This window comes from Anopheles arabiensis, chromosome 3 (assembly GCF_016920715.1).
Source record: "Anopheles arabiensis isolate DONGOLA chromosome 3, AaraD3, whole genome shotgun sequence".
NCBI classification, from domain to species: Eukaryota; Metazoa; Arthropoda; class Insecta; order Diptera; family Culicidae; genus Anopheles; species Anopheles arabiensis.
The window spans coordinates 65284906-65305565 of record NC_053518.1 but is presented as its reverse complement, the minus strand read 5'-3'; the positions used below and the strand labels follow the sequence as shown (position 1 = coordinate 65305565).

At 41.2% G+C, this 20660-nt stretch overlaps 1 protein-coding gene across 1 annotated transcript; it reads right to left on the bottom strand.

Annotated features, from left to right (window-relative positions):
* Nucleotides 1-4244: 4244 nt before the first annotated feature.
* Nucleotides 4245-5393, bottom strand: LOC120901689 (fibrinogen-like protein A). Its single transcript, XM_040309833.1, has one exon. It carries the CDS (start codon nt 5362-5364, stop codon nt 4249-4251), a length of 1116 nt encoding a protein of 371 aa, XP_040165767.1. The 5' UTR covers nt 5365-5393; the 3' UTR covers nt 4245-4248.
* Between the last annotated feature and the right edge of the window lie 15267 nt (nt 5394-20660).

Sequence of the window (20660 nt, the reverse complement as noted above, 5' to 3'; positions counted from 1 at the left end):
GCCGGGAAGGTGTCCCTCTGTTGCCGGTGCCGCTGTGTATGTGTATGTGCTTGTCTAGCTGTAAGTGCAGGAGCGAGTTTCAATAAGCCGCTTTTCTCCGACGATCCGACAGGCGGTAAGTTCCCGTGTGCCAATGGGTGAGGGGATTGTTGGAGGACAGCATCGTCGCAGTATCGGTGCATCGGACGCCTTTAAAGTAAAAACTTTTAATGGATTTAGAAAGTTTGCATCATTTTAGCTCTATCATCATTATCGCCATCCTTTCGCGTTTGACACGATGCGGCGGGAGCAGGGATGATTTTTTTTTTATTTCTGGCATTTGCTATGTGTGTCTTTGCTCGTTTCTAAGCTCGTCATCTGACACGTAACGTTAGAAAAGGAAGCGAGCGATAGAGACAGCTGCTGTCACAGGACGATGGTGGTGCGAGATAAGATCAGAAGGACCGTTCCGTGAGGATGGGGCGAAGCGTTTTATGCTTCGTACACACACATCCACATGCATGCATATTGGTGGATCATTACGCGAGCTTCGCCGTGGCGGCGAAACTCAAACGTCCTGTTAAAGAGTAGATGTTGCCATTTTCGGGAAAAGTTGCACGGTAAAGTGGAATTCGAAAAATCAACTGCACAAGATCACTATCACAGCGTGGTATGCGGAGGAGTTGGAGGTTCAAAGAGCGAGCTCTCCGTACGATGTTATGATAGTGCTCCGTTCAAAACATGCTGGCAGTCGTGTTGGGATGGGCAATGATGTTCCTGTTGGACGACGAGATGCTAAACCCAAACGGTTGCGAGTTCTTTAGCCCCGGATCCGTGCCCCTAAGTTGGTCCAGCGCAGACCGGGACCAAGCGCGCAAAGGAAGGAAGACTCCAACCGCCTCCAAAAGCAAGGATAAGCATACGGAATGAGGAACATCTGCTTAGTGCCTTTTGTTTACTCTTCGCCCCGGTACCAGAAAGAAGCCAGCAAATTTTCAACTATTTATGCAGGAATTACAGCACAAACTTATTCCGGCTGCAATTTCCACCATTCCGTGCTGCTGCTAAGACGGTAAGACTTGCAGACGGAGGAAGCAGAGCACGGTGGAGCACTGCGCCGGCTGAGATAGCTGAGTGTTTTGCTATGTTTTCTTCGACCGTACCGTTGGCAGGTTCAATTTTCCACACCCCCTCTGAACGGCAGGGGGTGGGGGGGGAGGGTAAAATGCAAAGTTAAGTTCGTCCGAAAACTCCCAAAGTTATTTGGTTTCCTTTCCCTTTGTCCGGGATGGGGCCGGACTGGCGCTTTCTCGATAGCGCCGTGGACAAAAGACCGGACACTGGGCACAAAAGGAAAACCAGCGAGGTGGAGCACTGTTCGGCCAATTGCGAAAGATGCTGTTGCCAGTGGAAAACTATCGGAAATATTCAGCTGCGCTTGATTATTCCGCCTCAGGAGAGAAAGAGGGAGCGAGCAACCGAAGCTAGTGCTGCTACCATTTTTGGCGAACCGGCGCACTGTACGGGTGCCGGTGCAAACTGCTTGCACTTTAAATATTTATTCATTCTTCATGCATCATTCAGCGCGGTACAGGTCGGACAGCGTGTAGTGTAGTTTGTAGCAGCTATTACAGAAAATTGAAAGGAAGGAAGTGAAAAAAACACCGATGAACGTAGAGCCAAAACATGCACTCATCTCGCACCTGGTTATGGTTTTGTAGCGGAATGTTTGCGCGCGGTTAGGTTGAAAACTTTGATTTTTGCTTTGCACGGGTGGATAAAATGGGAAATGTTTTTTTTTTTTTGTAGTTGGATTTTTGAGGTCATGTTTACTTGGAAACTGTTTAAATCGTACCGAGGCAATGGTAATGAATTTATGCTTGAACGGATTAGTGCAATACAACGAAGCAAGCTTTTAAATGCTGTTAAGTGACGAGGAAGGTCGATTTGAAGTGTTTGGCAAACACATTGAAGTTTTTTTTTACGCAAAATTATTGGTCGCAAAATTTACTTACTTATACAATAAGTCTTTATGAAATTAAAGATAAATAATATTTCTAATACCTCTTCTATATATTTAATCCGCATACATTCTACTAATAGGTCATACAAAAAAGAAATTATAAGGTAAAAAAAGATATGAGTATCACCTTCATTGTATACAGCCATCATTTTTGTTTATTAACACAAACTGACAATGCTCCGCACGGTATGTTTCACGAACCATCCTTCTTGTGTATGCCATGCCATTAAAATTTGTTACAGGCCATGTCTGACTATCGCTGTTCCCATAGACTCCATTCAAATATGAATGGCCACAATCGTGGTACCAACATGCTACCGCCCAATTGATGGCACAATTCGCACCAGGCAAGGCATCATTATCTCGATCCCTCGCGGTAAATTGGTTGCTCTCCTGCCCTTGAAATGCATCCTCTGCCGCCCCATTGAACGACCCAAGCTTCTTCAACGCATATTGTTCATTCTCGCTGCCGATCGCGAAATCACTATACCGTGCGTACACATACTTTCGAGTGAAATCTTTCAGCTTCACCAGCAGCTCGTGGTAAAAGTCCACCGTTCAATCGTAGCGGTACTGGATCACCCGCGTGCCTCCTCCGAAGCTGCTCGGTTTGCAATATCCCAGAAACGGTTCATCATATACGTCGGCAGCCTATATGATGTACTTGCTGGATTGCTTCGTTAGTTCCTCGAAGCACGATCGAAGCGAGGAGTTTCGTAGACATAAGCCGGAATTGATCTTAAACCATGCAAGATTTTCCTTCGTCGTTATGCTTTGAATAGTGTGGGAAGCCACATTGAAGATTCATATCGTCCGTTAATTTCTTTTAAATCTGCTTCATTGTACCATCCATTTCGGTCACCTTATGCTGGAAATGTTCTATCTTGCACAACAAAGCACGACACTCCTTCATCAACCAACATACCGCACCAGTCACTTTGCTTCTATAGAATGTAACTGAACGGTAAATGCTGCTTCCTATTAAAATGGCCCCAGCATAGTACAAAGAATGCATTGAAGATTAAACAAACAAAGCTTATCAGAAATTTTGCTAGACAAGTAAATTTATTAATAATTTCTTAAAATATAGCTCATATTTGAAAAAAACTATTCATTACAAGGTTTATCCCATATCAAAACAATTCCAACAATATTAAATAAAAAATAAAAAAATAGTCTTTATTTCAGCAGATGCATTTGGTATTGAATATACTTAAATCGGCTCGTATTATACACAATTTGCAGTAATCTCTAATCACAATGGCAATGCGGGTAAATGAGGTTGGCAATTCTCGTGAGAGTGCTGACATGCTGATACGCACTCTAATATATCTCGCTCATTAACCCTCAATGGGCGTGCAAATAATACAGTCGTTGCCACCTAATTTTAGCTCTCAGTCATCAATTTTAGGCAGTGCGCATCAATTTTTGCCTCAAAGGCATCAAGTTTTGACAGTCCGCATCAATTTTTGACTCTAACGCACCTATTTTGTCTAGAACTTATCAATTTTCAACTCTAGTAGGAATCATGACAAATTTACAAGGTATTTGAGAAGATTTTTGTCAACTGTAATATTAAAATCACCTCAACAATACAAAAACCGTTTAATTTGTTTGCTTTTAGAGAAAAAATATATATTTTTTTAAATTCTATAGCCATTATTTACTCCTGCAGATACATGCTAAAACTTCCAATAAATGCATAACAATTGTTTTGTTATAAATTCTATCAATGAAATTATTCCCTACTTAACTTAATTTCAATAATTAAAAAAAACTTAACTTCAGAAATTACGTTAAATTTTGTCAATATGTAAAGCGATTGAATCACAGACAAAAATTGAGGCCCTAGAGACAAAAATTGATGCGCACTGTCAAACATTGGTGCCTTTGAGACAAAAATAGGTGGGTTAGAGTCAAAATTTTGCGGCAACGACTGTAGTTTTACATTCTCCAACAAGATCGAGAAGCAGCTACAGTGTGCACATCCGACGGTTATCTCCCCAAGGAATGAATTTCTTATCTCCGGTTTGTAGCGCGATCCCATTGCAATATTATTGTCTTTCATTTTTTGTTCGATCATTCCACACAAATGCAACTTATGTACGATCCAAATCAAACAATCTGGAATATAAAATTAACCATGCGATAGGATATATCTATATGATTATCCTTAACTTAACTATCTGTCTGCTTCTTTTTTCAAGCTATATAACTCAAAATAAAAACGATCCAGCACTGATACTTTATCCATTTCTTTTATTGATCTGTTGTCTTTCACGAATCATCAGTCTTGAGTAAGCTAAACCAAATCTAGATAATCTGTAGTGGTACCAGCTCATTGCTTTGGCTCCGTTTTCTCTCATATAAACGCCATTAAGGTTGGAATCGGCACAGTTCTTGTACCACCATGCTCCGCTGCACCGGGAAGCACAGTTTCCCCCCTGATTGTCATCGTTGTCTCGATCCCTCGTCGAAAACTTCGCGTCTTTGTGATAAATTAATGAGTCTCCTGCCGTACCGCTGTACGATCCCAGCTTCGTTAGCTGATATTGCTGCGCCTCACTTCCGATCGCGAATTCATCGTAACGTGCATACATGTAGTTTCCAGAAAAATCTTTCAACTCCACCAAGAGCTCGTACACTCGTGCCGACGTCAAACGGTGCAACTGCTCCAACCCGAGCCAGAACTCCCCATCAATGCTTCCAAACCCGTCCCGATACTCGGTCCAGTTGCGGTAAAAGCCGACCGATCCATCGTAACGATGCTGAAACACCAACCAACCTCCTGCAAATGCAGTCTGTTCGCAATATCCCAGGGACGGTTCATCGGCTTCGGTAGACTGAATGATGTACTTGCCGGACAGCTGCGATGGATTTTCCTTGCACGATCGAAACGTTACAGCTTGAGGATGTTCACCGGAATCGATCTTAGATCTTGGTACATCGTTTTTCGATGCAAGCATTCTAATCTCATTCCACATCAGTTCGTTTATCGACCAGCTATGATTCGAAAACATGTGATTGAAATGGTTCTGCATTGTGGTAAGATTGTTCACCATCGTCTGGCTTTGCTGATTGATGACTGTTAATAAGCCTTGCGTCAGGTTTTCCTGATGTGACAGCTTCTGGTCAAGTGTTTGACCTATCTGATTTATTGCCTGAAATAGTGTCTTTTCGGTATGCTTCATCGCGGCATCCATCTCGCTTAGTGTGTGCTGAAGATATTCTAACTTAGTCACTAACATTTCAAATGCAAATCCACCGCAATTCTTATCTGTTACATTTGGCTCAGTACTGTACACCTTCGATGTTAAAGTCGAAACCAACACAAAGCCCAATATTATGTTTGCAACAAACATGATGAGCTAGAAACGATCACTTTGCTTCTTTACTATGTGCACTGAGCGGCAATGACCAATGCTGCCTCATTTTATAGTGGCACCAGTGGACTAACAAAACTGCAATGTAAATAATCGAAGAAGAGCTTATCAGACATCCAGAAATGCAAAATAAAACATCAATGAAAATAACATACAACCTTACATTAATGTAGAGTCAGTTATTAAGCAGCTAGTTCTTTAATCACTACGATTAAAATGGTTGATAAGATTAGGACCAAAGGAGAAGAATGCTGTGAGGTTCTACATGACTAATTTAGATACGCTCTCAATGCTAACATGCACGTCGCAATGTAACATTCAAAGTTCAGCCAAATTATCAACAAGCAAAAAATGAATTCCCGTATTTGCATGCAGATGAGGTTAGTGGTTCATGAAAACAACAGCTATGGGCGATGAAACTAGCAAATAAACAAAAACATCCAGTGGCTCTCGCTACCAATCAAGAACTCTCTGATAATGTAGGCATCTTTAATCGTGTGTTGCCTTGGTGAAGGCAGAAAGTTTTAAATAGCATTATGCAAGCTTCGAAGAAAACCCTATGCTGGCAGATTAATTTCTTATTTTTATATTGAATTAATTAAGTCTTCTGGCTACAACAAGCCAACATGACCATAATTAATACTTTTTTTTATTCCTGTCACATTTTAAAAATAGTCTATTGTATACAGCAGTGTAAAGCCAAATCATACTGGACAGTGAGTCCCTAGAAGCTCATACAGTAGAAAACATGCTAGCAGAGGGTAGGTCAGGAAATACATCGATAAGCTTTACAATCTGTTCCTGCGATACGCGGTTTATGCATTCCGGAAGGATCTGCGTATGTCGAATTTCACGTGATTTGGCTAAAAAAAACATTTGATTTGTCGGTATTTCATATTAAATTTAGTACTTCATACAATTTATAATTTATTTGAAACGATTGGTGCAAAAACTTCTGATGTTTGTGGTTTAAAGTGGATTAAATTTTTTAGCAAAAACAAAAATTTATACTGGATCGACATTTCTTATAGCAAATTGTACTGATTTGACATTCAACCTGTCAAATTTAGACAAATGCGTATGTCCGACTCCGCGTAAATCGAGAATTGCGTATCTCGAGAACAGACTGTACTTCTATGTTTATTGACAATCAAAACAGAAATAAGATCAGCAATGATGCAAAGCTTAGTGAGCCATTCTACTAATGTTGATTCTGACTAGTGAATGTTAAACAATATTCATAAAAAGGTGACATTTTGTGTTGTTTTTGTATACGGTAATCGTACCTATAGTGGTGGTAGTACCAATAGTGGTGGTATTGCACTAAAATGCGTTGCACACGATAAATTAAAAGTAATTAAGTTATTTATGTTAGAGTGAGATGTTCTCTGGCTTTAAACAAAGGGTTCAAAACTTAAATGGGGCCATTCCGTTACTTAATGACATAAAAATCCATTATTTTGTTAAATGTGTCAACATTTTTTTCAAAATCCTTAGGGTTCAATAACGATACTCATATTTTTGTTCACTGTATAAATGACCACGTATATACGTAGTACTGACTATCCTGCTATGGGGGGAAATCAATTAGTCACTGAAAGCCAAGCCCACAAGTGGTACAGGCAGGCCTTGACCGACAACGGTTGTTGAGCCAATGAAGAAGAAGAAGATAAATGACCACATAACAACGCAATTATTAGATATTCGACAAAAATGTTATGAAATGTTATTGTTTTACTAACATTATTTACCTTTTGACCATATTTACTTATTTTTAAGTGTTTTTTACGATAATGCCATTATAGGTACGAAAAAAATTAATGTTCCTATAGTGGTTTTAGTTATAAAATCAATAAAAACATGATATTTTAGATTTTTTCGGCGATATTTTTGACATGTCGTACTGTTTTCATTAAAATAAGCAACAAAAATGAGTTTTCTGTAAGTAATTTGCCAAACAAAGGCCAAAACTCGCTTATCTGGCTGGGTGAAAAATTGACTTCAAATCATGCTTTCTCTACCGAGTGTGGGTTGACGACAGGTGTTATACAGTACTTTGGTGAATATTTTCATCAATCAAATTCATTCATTCGAAATGAAGAAAATTAAGAAATCGAAATTATGGCAGTAATCCTTGCTATTCATACGAAACCAGCTTCAAAATTAAGTTCCTTTGATATTATACACTGTTTTTAGGCATCTTTGTTTACCACCGCTATAGGAACACAATAAGACGCCTATAGAAACCATACCACCATTATAGGTACAACGAAGCAGTCACAAAAATATGTATTTTTTCGTAAAATTGATGTGTTTCATGGTAAATTCATTCACAATTTCATTGTACCACTATTTTTACATTTACCCTACATATGATTAGTGCTATAATTTTCTGCGTCTTTTATGATTTGGGAAACTTTAAAACCTGCGACTGCATTATTTCTTGTTTTGTTTTGTTTTCCCACCCAGCATAAAAAAACCCACTTAAACAAACAGTACCAACCAAACCGAACCCAACCAAACTGACCAGCTGGAATCCCGAATCACGAAACGACCAAAAGACATTAAATACAGACGATACCGAGGAGCGCATGGGTTTCGGTCGTCCGCAGCCACTCACCCACAGAGAAGTGGAAAATCCGTAACTACCCGCCACCGTAACTAATTTATAATCGCCTCCCTCCCTATCTTTATGTGCTTCTGCTTCCAACAAGTTCAGGTTTCACTTTACCCTAAAACTCTCGTCCTTACCCCTAAAAAAAGGATCACACCCGTCACGGTGGGATCCCTAATCACATCCGTGTGTAGAGTACGGAAACTGCAGGTACGCTTGTATTGCTTTTTTTTGGACCGGCCATTGCATAACATTCTGCATGCGCTCAACATAACGAGAGAGTAAGAGAGCGAACAGCAACAAACTACACGCGCACAAGCAAAAACAAACACCGTCAAAACACAGCAGCATGCAGAGGAAGCTGAAGCCTGGCCGGAAACAACATTAAATCCAGATGATAACATCTTAGCACATCATAATATTTGCACAAAACGTTGATACCCCCTTTTCGCCTGGCTCTCGGCACTCGGAGTCGAGCGGGAGGAGGCGTTTGTCTTTCGTGTCTGCGGTGAGGTTTTTCCGTTGTTTTCGTCCTCCACCTTTTGTTCATCCTTTACCTCCTCCCGCAAACTCAGGGTGAAAATGCAGAGAAGGTGTGGCGCGCAGTTTTCATCATAAATTCTACAAGCTCACGGGTTTCTGGGGTGGGCGAAGCAAAAACCCTTTTTTCGTTGCGATGCTCTGGTACACAGATCAAAGAATGTATGGGGAAATGAGATAGAGAGTGAAACAGAGAGAGAGAGAGACAGACAGACAAACAATGTATGTGTGCGAGTTTTTGGGAGGAAAAACAGGGAAAAGTGCGTATGTGCGCATATTACAGGACCATCAATTTTCCAGCGATGCTATCCGGGTAAGAGTAACCACACGGTGAAACTCCCCCTTGTCTCCACACTGTGATGCTGATGCCTTTCCCTAGAGTTTGACGCACTTTCTTCAACCCCTTCGAAGGGTCGTCGGGAAAAAGAGGGACAAAGGAGGGTAATGTTCTTCATAATGTTTCTCTCGCTTCGCTCGCTAAAGGACTGCCGGATTCTGTTGACATTTCCGCCCTGTTCCCGCCTGCAAAATACCCCAAAAAGGTCCCCAGGAAAAAGGGAAAGGGCGTCCATGGACACGCCACGCAGTTTGCTAAATTACACGAACACCACCGCCTCCACCAACACCGCCGCATGGAACACGGAATGGATCTTTTCGTCCCCCCCAGGACCTGTTTTTCGCGTTGAACGGGAGCGACACAGGAACGGGGGCGACCGTTTTTCATATTGATGGCTTTGCCGTTTTCTGGGCTGTAGTAGAGATAGAAAGGGGAAAACGGGTAGGGGAAAAGTATGTGGTGTGGAAACTTACTCTCGCGGGTTTGTTGCATTCGAGGCACGTTCGGCTATTGTCGTTGAGGTAAGCCTTTCGACTGTAATTTATAAAGTCAACAACGGTGTCCGCGTCCATCCAGCTAACATCACGTGCGGCCACCCGTGTGCGGTTTGGCACGCGGTGGATGGTGGCAAAAGGTGTGAGACCAGTGTGTATGCAAACGCTCACGTAGTCACAGGTAGCAGACCCCACCGACTTTTCCGGTCTGCTCAGCATCTTTCCCTGCAGGGCTGGATGGATGGATCTTTCGAACGCCGAAAGCTAAAGTTAAACATCAAAAACACACAACTTATATCCAAACCGGAGTTTATCAGTGGGTTTAGATGCGTGTGTGTGTGTGTGTGTGTGTGCAGGGGGTGAAACTGTACGCGATCTGCGGTGCCCGTAAAACTTTGCCATAGTGCCCCACCAGAACGTACCAAGCGCACAACGGCACGGCGAACGGAACGTTCTCCCAGTCCTTCTAAATACACTTATCGCCATTGGATATGTTTTTCCAGTTACCAGCGGGCGTATGCTAGAAAGTTGGAGGGAACGTATACCGTGTTTTCACCCATGAGCCAAGACAGCCAAGACAGAATATCGGTGGAAATGGATCGGTTTTTGCGTTGGGCGCCCACACACGCGTCGTTGGTGTCTCGACAGAGAAAAGTGTCAAAGGCGAAGGGGACAGAATATATTGTTCCCGACTCGAAATGAATTCATCGCATATCGTTTAGTTTGGGTGTTTTTAGCTCACTTAGTTTTTCGTTTTTGTAAAGGAATGATGTGGCTTTTGTTTAGCAAGATAGTGGTAAATAGTGTTTTAAACAAGTTTTGTAGATTAATTCAAGAAGGATGCGTCATAGATATGCTTCAATAGTTTGTGAAGTTTCTTATTGACCAAGTAATGGTACTTCAACTTAAATCCTATAATATCAATTTTCTTTGGTACTTACTAGCATATTAGTACGTATTTTGAGACGTTATCAACAACACTCTTTCTTTCGCCCGCAGAAAATTATTATTAATAAAAACAAGCGTTTTTAAGCTGTCTTTGAGTTAGAGTTTTATTTAGAGACGTTAAAAAATCCGTCACTTGTCTCGGACTATGGCGAAAGAGTGAACTTTCTTCTCTCCCGAAACCCGATCGTGAGCTTTTGGGAATATTTGGCCGGATCAGTGTTGGACGTTGTCCACACTAAGCTTTTACCGTGACGCCTTCTGTCGTCAATTACAGGGAATAACACCTTCTGCGCAAATTTGTCGTTAATAATTATTAACAACGTACATATATAGGTTTTCAAGCTGGCAAAATACAGGGTTTCCCACGATTTATTGGTCAGTTCCCATGATTTTTTGGTGCGTTCCCACGATTTTTTGGTCGTATCCCATAGATTTTTGGTTCGTTCCCATAATTTATTGGTATTTTCCGATTGGATATCAATACAATTGCACCAAAAAATTCTGGGAAACGACCAAAAAACCGTGGGAACGCACCAAACAAACATGGGAACCCACCAAAAATTGATGGGAACCAACCAATAAATCGTGGGAAACCCTGTAATGAATGCTATAAATAATGAAAGCTATGAAAGACATTATTGGAGCTGTTGAGTTGAGCTAGTCATATGAGTTGTAGTGTCTGTACATCTCATTTGAGTGTCTGTACATCTCATTACCAAAGAGTTTATCAATTATCGATCTAATGACAAGCAATATGATATGCCAAGCTGAAACGTTTGGGGTTCTCACCTTTATTATTGATTTGGTTGAACTCTTATTTGTTAAACCAAAAATACTTTGTTAGGATCAAAGATGTCATCTCAAAAACATTTATCAATCCATCAGGATTCCCACATGGGAGAAACATAGGACCGTTGCTATTATATATTAATGATGTTTTGTCCATAGTTCCAGGTAAAAATTGCTTAATGGATGCTGACGACATAAGGATTTTTCATGTAGTTCGTGTGACATCTGACTTCAGTGAGCTCCAGAAGCTAATAGATAAGTTTTGTGGATGGTGTGAAACCAATTGTTTGTCGATCTACGTGAAGAAATGTACCTTGATGTCCTTCAATGGGTTGAAAACCCTCATTCATTATGACTATAAGCTATTAGGTTCTGGCCTGGAACGATCATCCGTGATCTAGAAGATACGCTTGACACTATACTCGATTTCCACGTTCATTACCAGACTAATATTAGTAAACCATTTTGTTCGCTAGGCTAGGCTTTGTTAATCGCCATTCAAAAATTATAACAAATATTCATAGTCTTGAGTGTACTTGTCATTTGTTTGATCAGTACTGGAATATTGTTCTGTTTTATGGTGTCCCTACATTTAGATCTGTATTAAGAAATTAGAATCCGTAAAAATACACTAACTATATCCTTATAAACACACCATTTCACAATGTTCCTTACTGCACGCGGTGCTTGTTATGAGGTATTCAATCTCTCAAACATCGCCGTATGGTTGCTCAGAGTGTATTGTTTGGCGAAAATTCTATCACATAACATTGACGCGCTCCAGCTCTGTTCGCAAGATTAAGTATAAATACTTGAGATAGGATTCTTCGACACTATGAACACTTAAGTACCGACCGTAGGAGGCGACTTTATAGCTATAACGAACCTTTTTTATACATGTCTCGCAATTTCAACTCGACCTATTCATACTCTGATTAAAATATTTCGATCGATATGTTTTATACTTTTGGCTTTATATAACTCTCTTGACCCCAATCAAGGTTAGATCGTTAAGTAGTGCATAGTGTTAAGATAATTGATTTAAGTTGCTTATGCTACTACAAAAGTCATACATATATTAAACTAATTAAATTTTGACTTAAGTATAATTTATGGTTAATGCTTTTAGAAAATTTGGAATGATTTTTTTTTTATAATTTGGATTCATCGAGGGTTCGTTTAACTGCTAATAATAATATTAATTACATTATTATTACATTAATTAAATATTCAGCATGTTTCTATGTAATTTTTGAGTTTCCAAACAAAGGACACCTATACTTTGAAGACTATAATACGGGAAAATTAACCAAGAATATTAATAAAACAGTTTGAAGCAAGTAAGCTAACTAATAAACACGCCGCTAGCTTCCTTTTAGGTCTATTGGGCCTATGACATGATTGCAGCTAATCCTCTGTCAGGACAGCTTGTGAAAGCCATTTCATATTTAAAGTTTTCAAAGAAAATCTGACTCGTCCTTCAGCATTCGCTACAAAAAATATAAGAGTAGGTAAATCCCCCGCTTTATTGGTCAAATCATCGAACTCGAAGAAAGATTAACTGTTAAAATTCAATTTCTTAATCAGTTTCTCGTAAACAGTCAGTCAAAATTCATACCAAAAATTTCTTTTTTATGTGTGATGCAATTTTTATATCGCGTGTGTTATTGGTTTAAGGTCATGGCTTTCCATCGTAAGGCTTCCCTAGAAATACGATGTAACAGAAGTATTTCTAGGGATTGATGTTTGAGCATTTTGATTTAGTTTATATTATTTTCTTCAATCATCTTCATTGCTTATCGTTTTTGAAAACAAAACAATAGCCTTTCTTGTACTCTCGTGCATTTAAAAGGTTGAATTTTGTTTTTGTACCACCCCTTTTCCTCGTTTTTGAAATGCGAATGATAATCTTTAACCAGCGTAACCCCATCCTGGTTAACCTTCATTTTTTTTCGTTTTTCTGTTGTCTTTCCTTCCGTACCACCATTTCATTCATCTGCCACCGGGAAATTTGTCTGAAAATACTTCCGCCCTGGTTCTGCGTTTTAGCGTTTTTTTTTTTGCTACATTTTCCGTCTCAAACTGACTGACATTCCATGCATCTCCCTAAGGTGGTAGGGCAAAAAGGAAACAAAAAAACTGCTGCTAAGCTCCCTCCACCCCTAACGTACCAGGTGAATGTAAAAAGGCGGAAAACTTTTGACTCCGTCTGTCATCTCAATCGGTGCAGGTGAAGTTTTCACAAGAGCCGTGGAACGTATAAGATGGTCGCCTCTCGAACAGAGAAGCGCTCGAGATTCCCCGAGTGGAATTTGTGATACAGAACGTCGTGCCCCTCGTTGCTCAGTATTCCAAAGCGAAAGTGCCAGGCACGCACCGTGTCACCGTGGCCACAAAGGGCCCCTGTTTCCCATACGCATCATCCCCCCAAGGTCGGTTTGTTTGTTTGCATGTGCACACGCCACCTCCCGAGGACGCCATATCACCGTCATCATCATCATCATCGTTGTTGTCGTCGTCGACGTCACTGTCGTGGCAGAGCGGTGGCAGTGCGCACGTATTTACCCTCGAGGGCGGTACTTTTTATGCCACTCAAACTATACTTATTGTGATGTCTTCCAGCTCGACAAACGGATAAAATATAGTGCATAAAAGTGCGGACATTTCTGGGTCCGAGGAGGGTTTTCTTTATCCTGACACACCCCCGCTGCCACTGAATTGGCTGAAACCAAAAGAACCCCGACCAAGACCTGTTGGTTGGTAGATGCATCGATGTTGGGGAGGGGGGGGGGAGGAGGGGCTTTTTTGCGCCTCACCATCACCGTACACACGAAAAGGGAGTGAACATGAACAAGCTGGCCTGGTGGGAAGTGGGAAGCAGCTGCATCTGGATGGTGCAGAAGTGTACTTAAATATATTTCAACCGATTCGGAAGATTACCGCCGCAAAATAATGTCTATGCTAATGAGATGCACGACGCGACGTGAACGATATGCTGAGCATGTTCCCGAGCAGGAAGTTATCACACTTTTATGGGAAGCCGAAGAGGTGAGACTGGGGAGCGGGAACAGGAGACGGCTACGTGGGAGAAACTAAACCCGGGAAGACTGTAAATTTTGTTCTTAGTGCATCGCACGAAACAGGAACGTTTAAGAGCATCCTCACCAAATGCGGTCGTATGCTTGTTGAAGCTGTCTTAAACACACAGCACAAAATGACAGCTTAGTTTCGAGAAAAATAAATCGGGATTGAACACAACATAACCACAAATTTTACAATCAAGGGTTTAAATATTTCAGGAATTCCAATTTCTAGGACTGAGCGCAAAGGGTGTTTTATAGCATGTACTAAATACATATAAGTGGAGAGACGTCTGTTTCACGCATAGGAACGAATGTTTTTCTATTAGAAATTATATGTATTCTTATGTATAGGAAACAAGTATAGCTTTAATTTAATGTTCAGTTAAATTTAATGGCCTAAAAAGCTATTAATTTGATGTCCTAGCAAAAATACTATGTCAACACGTTATGCACATTTCCAATAGATAATGTTACAAATAAATTGATCGATAGTTTATCTAAGAACTTTTGCATGCTTAAATTAAAAAAAGGTTGAGTAAGAAGAAACGTTGTAGATCCAGTGGCGGATATATCGGTAGGCGGACTAGGCGGTCGCCTGGGGCCCCGCCGTCTTAGGGGCCCCGTAGATCGCTAGTCTATAGTATGCCGTATGTATTACATGTATGCCGTATGGACAGAGTACTAGCGATAAGGGCACCCGGAAGGATGGACGTTGGGCCCCAAGGCTGGCAAGTAATTTGCACCCCCCCCACCCCCCTGAAAGCAAAAAAATTAGAGCCTGTGACTGATGATCGTAGGGAGTTACTCAAGTTTACTGTTAAATCTCCCAACCCAAGTGCCAGTCCCCCACCCCCCTCCGCCCACCGAACACCTTTTAATATTTTCAGGAGGCCTCAACTACTCTTACCGCCCTCAATACCCTTAATCCGCCACTATGTAGATCTATAAAAATGAATATAAATAAAAATAAACTGGAAAATATTAACCAATGCTGACGCCCTTTCCGCTTCAAGTACGTTGGCTGAAAATTTAGCCTGTCAGCTGTTTGCATTGGATAACAGTTTTCGAGCAGCTATCTAAGTCTGTATTCGTAAGCCTCCAGAAAGTTTGTTTGAGCAACAGTTTTCACCCGTCCTGTAAAAAAAAGATGTTCAAATTTGGTTATAAAAAACATGCTGTGAGACCACCTGGACTACATACACTTTGGTTCTAGAGTCCATAACCTGATATCTTAAAAGCACCTAGAGATAAATGAAAACTCTACCTTGTTTTGCCATTATTTCTAGCAAGCACTCGAATCTAATTATATCTTTGAGGATAGAATGATCTACACTGAAAACTGCAGGCGAGTTGTGTGGTTTTGTATGGAGTGTTTACACGATCTCAGACTCCAACAGTCAAACTCCATACAAAAATCTGACTAGAATCGTGAAGGGCCCCACTATCAGAAAGTTTAAGCAAAATGATCTTCGACGTTGTTAAAATATAAAAAAAGATCATACATGAATTCCGTAACGCCAAAACATGCAGATTCGACTCTCTCAGTCTAACAATATATACAATCTGTACAATCGTACAAAAAACTTCGATAAAAATCGACGATAGGCCAGAAAACATGGCCACACGCATGTTTTTGTCCGATATCATAGAAATTCCGGATAACTGACGAGAGGAAACTTGCAGAATCGTTTTTTTTTTGCAAGTAAGCTTCTTCTCTCCTTAAATTTCATGTTATCGTTGTTCATGCCAGCAAGTTACAGCAGTTTTGCTGTCCAATGCATCTATTATAGTTAGTCCAGAAAGCGTTAAGTTTTTGCGTGTGGGAGTTGTATGAATTCAATAATATTATGTTTTGTTTTATCTAATCCTAACTCATACTAATGTTTGTGTTTATGCTAAAGATTAAATTAAGCCGTACAACATAACCTAAGTTTATACATAAATATTTCTGATATTATCATTAGGTGAGCTCATACAAGACGATCGCATTATTTATCTATTAGCTATGCTAATATTTTCTAGCAATTGATTTTAAATAAATACTTTTGAAAGGAAGCTCGTGGAAAAAATAATCTCGCTTAGATTTGTTTTTTTCTATAGCCAGCAAAAAACTCTTTTTTTGCATACGTTATTACAAATATTTATCCTGAAAAAAATATGAAAAAGGATTATTGGATTTATTTCTTACAAAAATATCAAATAAATCCCCACTCCGTCATGCATCTAATTTGCATGTGGTGCACACATTTCTTAAGATTGTAATTAACACTAAACAAACAGCACGCGTCTTTGCCATTCCTCAAACTAGGAAGAAAGAACGCGGCAACGCTTCTCAAAACGCAAGCCGTGCGCGGTTCCAGGAATTTGGAACCAACCGTTTTCAATTCAATTGCAGGCCACACTTTACAGCCAACCGGGCCACAGGCCCAGACGCGTTGAGAAATTGGAAAACACACCATAATTGCATCCGTGGCGTGAACAACTTTTAATTAATTTATGAAACCCATGTTATCCTTGGCGATAACTTTCTTCTTCCCTCTCCCGATTTCGGCACGTTCACACGGCATTCACGCGCAAGCAGCAACACCGTTCGCTCAATCCACCGGCTTCGCTCTTGTTTCGATTGCTATTAAAGCCTTTTAATAATAGAACAGCATTAAACCGCCCATTATATATATATGTGTGTGTGTGTGTGTACGTGTGTGTGTGTGTGTGTGTGTGTGTGTGTGTGTGTGTGTGTGTGTGTGTGTGTGTACGTGTGTGTGTTTGTTTCGATGGGAGCTGTGGCAAAAGGCAGGAACGAAAAGCGCGCAACACCGAAATGTACCGAAAAGCATCGGTTATTTATCGCAGGCACACAAATCTACACGAAAAGAAGATTAATTATGCCCCGAACCTGGTTCGCTTCGTTCTTCATTCCCTTGTCTCGGTTCTCAGTCGCAATCAATGAAGTACCACTACCACAAGCCCTCTCCCCGAGCTAGTTCGTTTCTTTCGCAGTCGCTAATGAATTCTTACGGTTAAGAGTTTTTCCGAAAGCGGCGCTGTTTTCCTTCTTTCGAGCTGGTTTGGAGATGGTGAGCATGCTACTCATCGAATTAAGTTCGTTTCGTCATTGGTTTTGCTTCATTACGATTCGACTGCTGGGGAGTGATAGGATGGAAGGGAGGAAGATCCGGTTGCTACAGCGGATGGACAATTATTTCCGCATAGGAGGGATAGAGGGAATGAGGAAAATATTTGTATTACTTTCGTTAGCGCTTGGACGATGATTATTGCTTCCCTCATCGGTAGGCAAACAGGCAGACAGGCTTAGGTGTTGAAAATCGCCTTACATCGCCTTACAATTAGCCGTCCTGACCCGCGTGGGAAGACAAACCGTTGGCACTTTCTTCCCTCTTTTCTTTAATTTTCCCTTAAAAAACAAAAAACTTGAACCCCACAGTTTGGTGATTTATAGAAAATTTAAATCCCATCCATCCAAAAAGCACAGGACGCATGTCTGACGCGAGGTGCTGCTGCTTACCCGAAATCGATTGATCGTTCTGCACTGAATTCCCTCGTCAGGCCAAGTTTCGTCACTTGGCCACCACCATTGAAGCAAGTTAAATCATTCTTAATTAATTTCGCTCCTACAAAACGGGCCAATCATCCCCGAGGGCCCAGGGCTTACCGGGCACCCGCGGAAAACTTCGCCACCTGATGGGGCCGCCACGCTTTCGGGTGCCCGGGTGTTGTTGGGATTATCTGATTAAGCTGTAATCAAATCATTCACGTTTGCGCAAAATTTGTTGCCCTTTTCGCGGAAAATCAGCATCTGCCCCCGCCCAGCGCAAAACGGTGGCGGTGCGTGCTAACGGGTACGACGATTAAACTTTTCCACCCGCCCCACAAGCAACAAGGGATGAGCTGCGGGTTTAATAAGATGAAGCAAGTGATTCGATCGATCGATGCGAGGGCTGAAAGGGAGGGGTCGGCTCTGGTGAGTGTTTTAAATAAATTACGACATCCGATCGTTTGTGTTAATTTGTTCAAACTTTGTGCAGACGCAAAGCGGGAACGGTGCAAAGCCTCTTTGCTCTGTTGGGGTGGGTTTTAGGGCGCATTAAAGGATGGTACGCGGGGAACGAACCACGACCAGGCGCAGGTTCAATCATCAATTCGAATTAGCGTTTGATCGACTGCAAGATAGATTGTGCGAGGACAAGCTAGATGTGGATGGTGGCTGCTGTGGGAAATAAAAATTAACATTCAAGATAAAGCGGTGTGGAAGGACAGAGAAATATTGTTTATTTCAAATGGGTCATTTAATAAACTCTTGGGCAGGCATTACAAACAGCTCGGTTGATGGTACGTGGTCTGTCTGTCATAGTATAGTTTGCTGTTCACTGTGCTATTCACTGGCTATTCCATTGAGTCGATCACGACAAGTAGATTTTCATCAAATTGTGACAACCACTTGGACATAAAACAAAGTAAAACAAACAAACAAATGATTACAAAGGAAACTCTCTCTAAACTTCAACCAGCTCATTTAAAAATCACCCTTTTAAATAAAATTTAATTAAATTTGCATTTAATTAAATGTTACAAAAATGATACATTTTGAACATTTCATGCTGCACTTTCTTACTTTCATGTTTTACAAAATCATGCTTAAACCTCTCTTTTAAATGGGGTGAATAATTTAAATCATTTAACAAAGACAATGACAACATCCAACGTTTTGGGTCATATAATGAAATAGTTACATTGGTTATAGTTACAGAAAAACAGTTGTGAAATCGTGCAAGCCTTCTGTGGAGGTTTGCATTCCTATATTTGGAGTGTTGCAACCGAATAGGCGAATTTTGCAAGCATACTGTTGAGCTAACATTTGACAGTGATAGCTGGTGTAAACAGCTTCGAAGTGATACGTATTTTATAGTGTGAATGGTATTTCATATTTAAAAAAACAACAACTTGGGATGTTTTCGAGAGACATCAATCTTTACACATAATAATCTAAAGAATTCCTTTCACAAAGTCACAATGATATATAAGTATATTATATGATATACAAGTATATTAGATATATTATATGATATATAAGTAAAATTATCTAAAATCAACAAATCAAATGTTTGTAATGTTTGCAGCGGCACCAAACTTTAACACAAACGCCATTCCTTCTGCATAAAAAAAACTTCTTGTTAGCAGTAGTACACATTGATTTTGATCGACCTTCGTTTAAATATGAATTGCGATCAGTGTTTGAGGTTTCAATATTATTTTTCTCTACTCTAGATATAACTTAAAATCCTTGCATGATTTAATTTACACAAATTATTGTACCGTGCAAACGCAAGAAGTCATACTGGGTGCTCAAAAGCAAAGCAATTTGTATCCAAACAAGCCACCTTTGATTACAGCAAAAACACAAAAACGCAAATAAAAAAAAACACGACGCCTCTTCATCTCTTTGCAACCGTTTGATGAAGTAACAACGTTACAGCGCGACAGCGGTAGAAAAACAGCGAACGCATTGGACGCGAGCTGCAAAACAGTGCCGTTGCAAATGCGAACGCAAATTGTAAATGCGTCCAACTCATAGCCACCGGCAAGCACACGGTGCAATTGCACCGTAACTGAAGCCGAGCCGGAACGGATGCACCCAACCCGGACGCTGAGGGGGACAAATTTGACGACGCATCCTCGGGACAGAACGACCGACCGACCGACCGACCGGTGTGCGGTGGTCCGTCTGCTTTTCCATCCGCTGCTTACGATCGGTAAATTGATTTATACCGGCGCTTGTGTTTCCATCGTTAGAGATGACGTCCTGCGTCGTCGGGAAAGTTTTTGCTTCCTTCCTTTCCGTTGTTCCCAAGAGTCGGGTTTACGCTCCTCCTTTTTTCCCAACGGGCCAGACAGAGTAGTTTTTCTTCGTAGGGCATTTCTTCCTCGCCTTTCACCCAGAAACGTCCCCTTTCCGGTGTTCTTTTCTGTGGCGCATACACCAGACTCGTCGCTGCAGTTTTCGTGCATGAATTAAATTGGAAGGAAAGAGCAACTTTATTAGATTATCTTCATAAAATGGTACTTTCTTCGACAGACTGCTGACTTGCGATGTTGCGTTGCGGGTATTGCTGGGAACGGTGGGCCAGGCAAACGTTGAGGTATCGTGCCAACACCAGCAAACAGCAACAAACACGCTTCCGCCTGGGTAGGAGAGAAGCGTCGCCTGTAAGCACGCTCGGGCCCGGGCGACGGTGAGAGCGTGTAAGCCCCCGGGGCATAACGCGGTGCAGTGCGCGTGCTTCGTGCTTTGCATCCTTCTGCTTTTGCGTTACCGAGCATACCCGCTGCTCTGCGAAAAGGACGACGGTCAATGCAAGTGCTGCCCTCGCCAGCCTCCATGCACCGTTCGTCTGTATGGTTCCGGCACCCGTGCAACACGCGGAAGTATCTATCACAATTGAAGCCGGTGA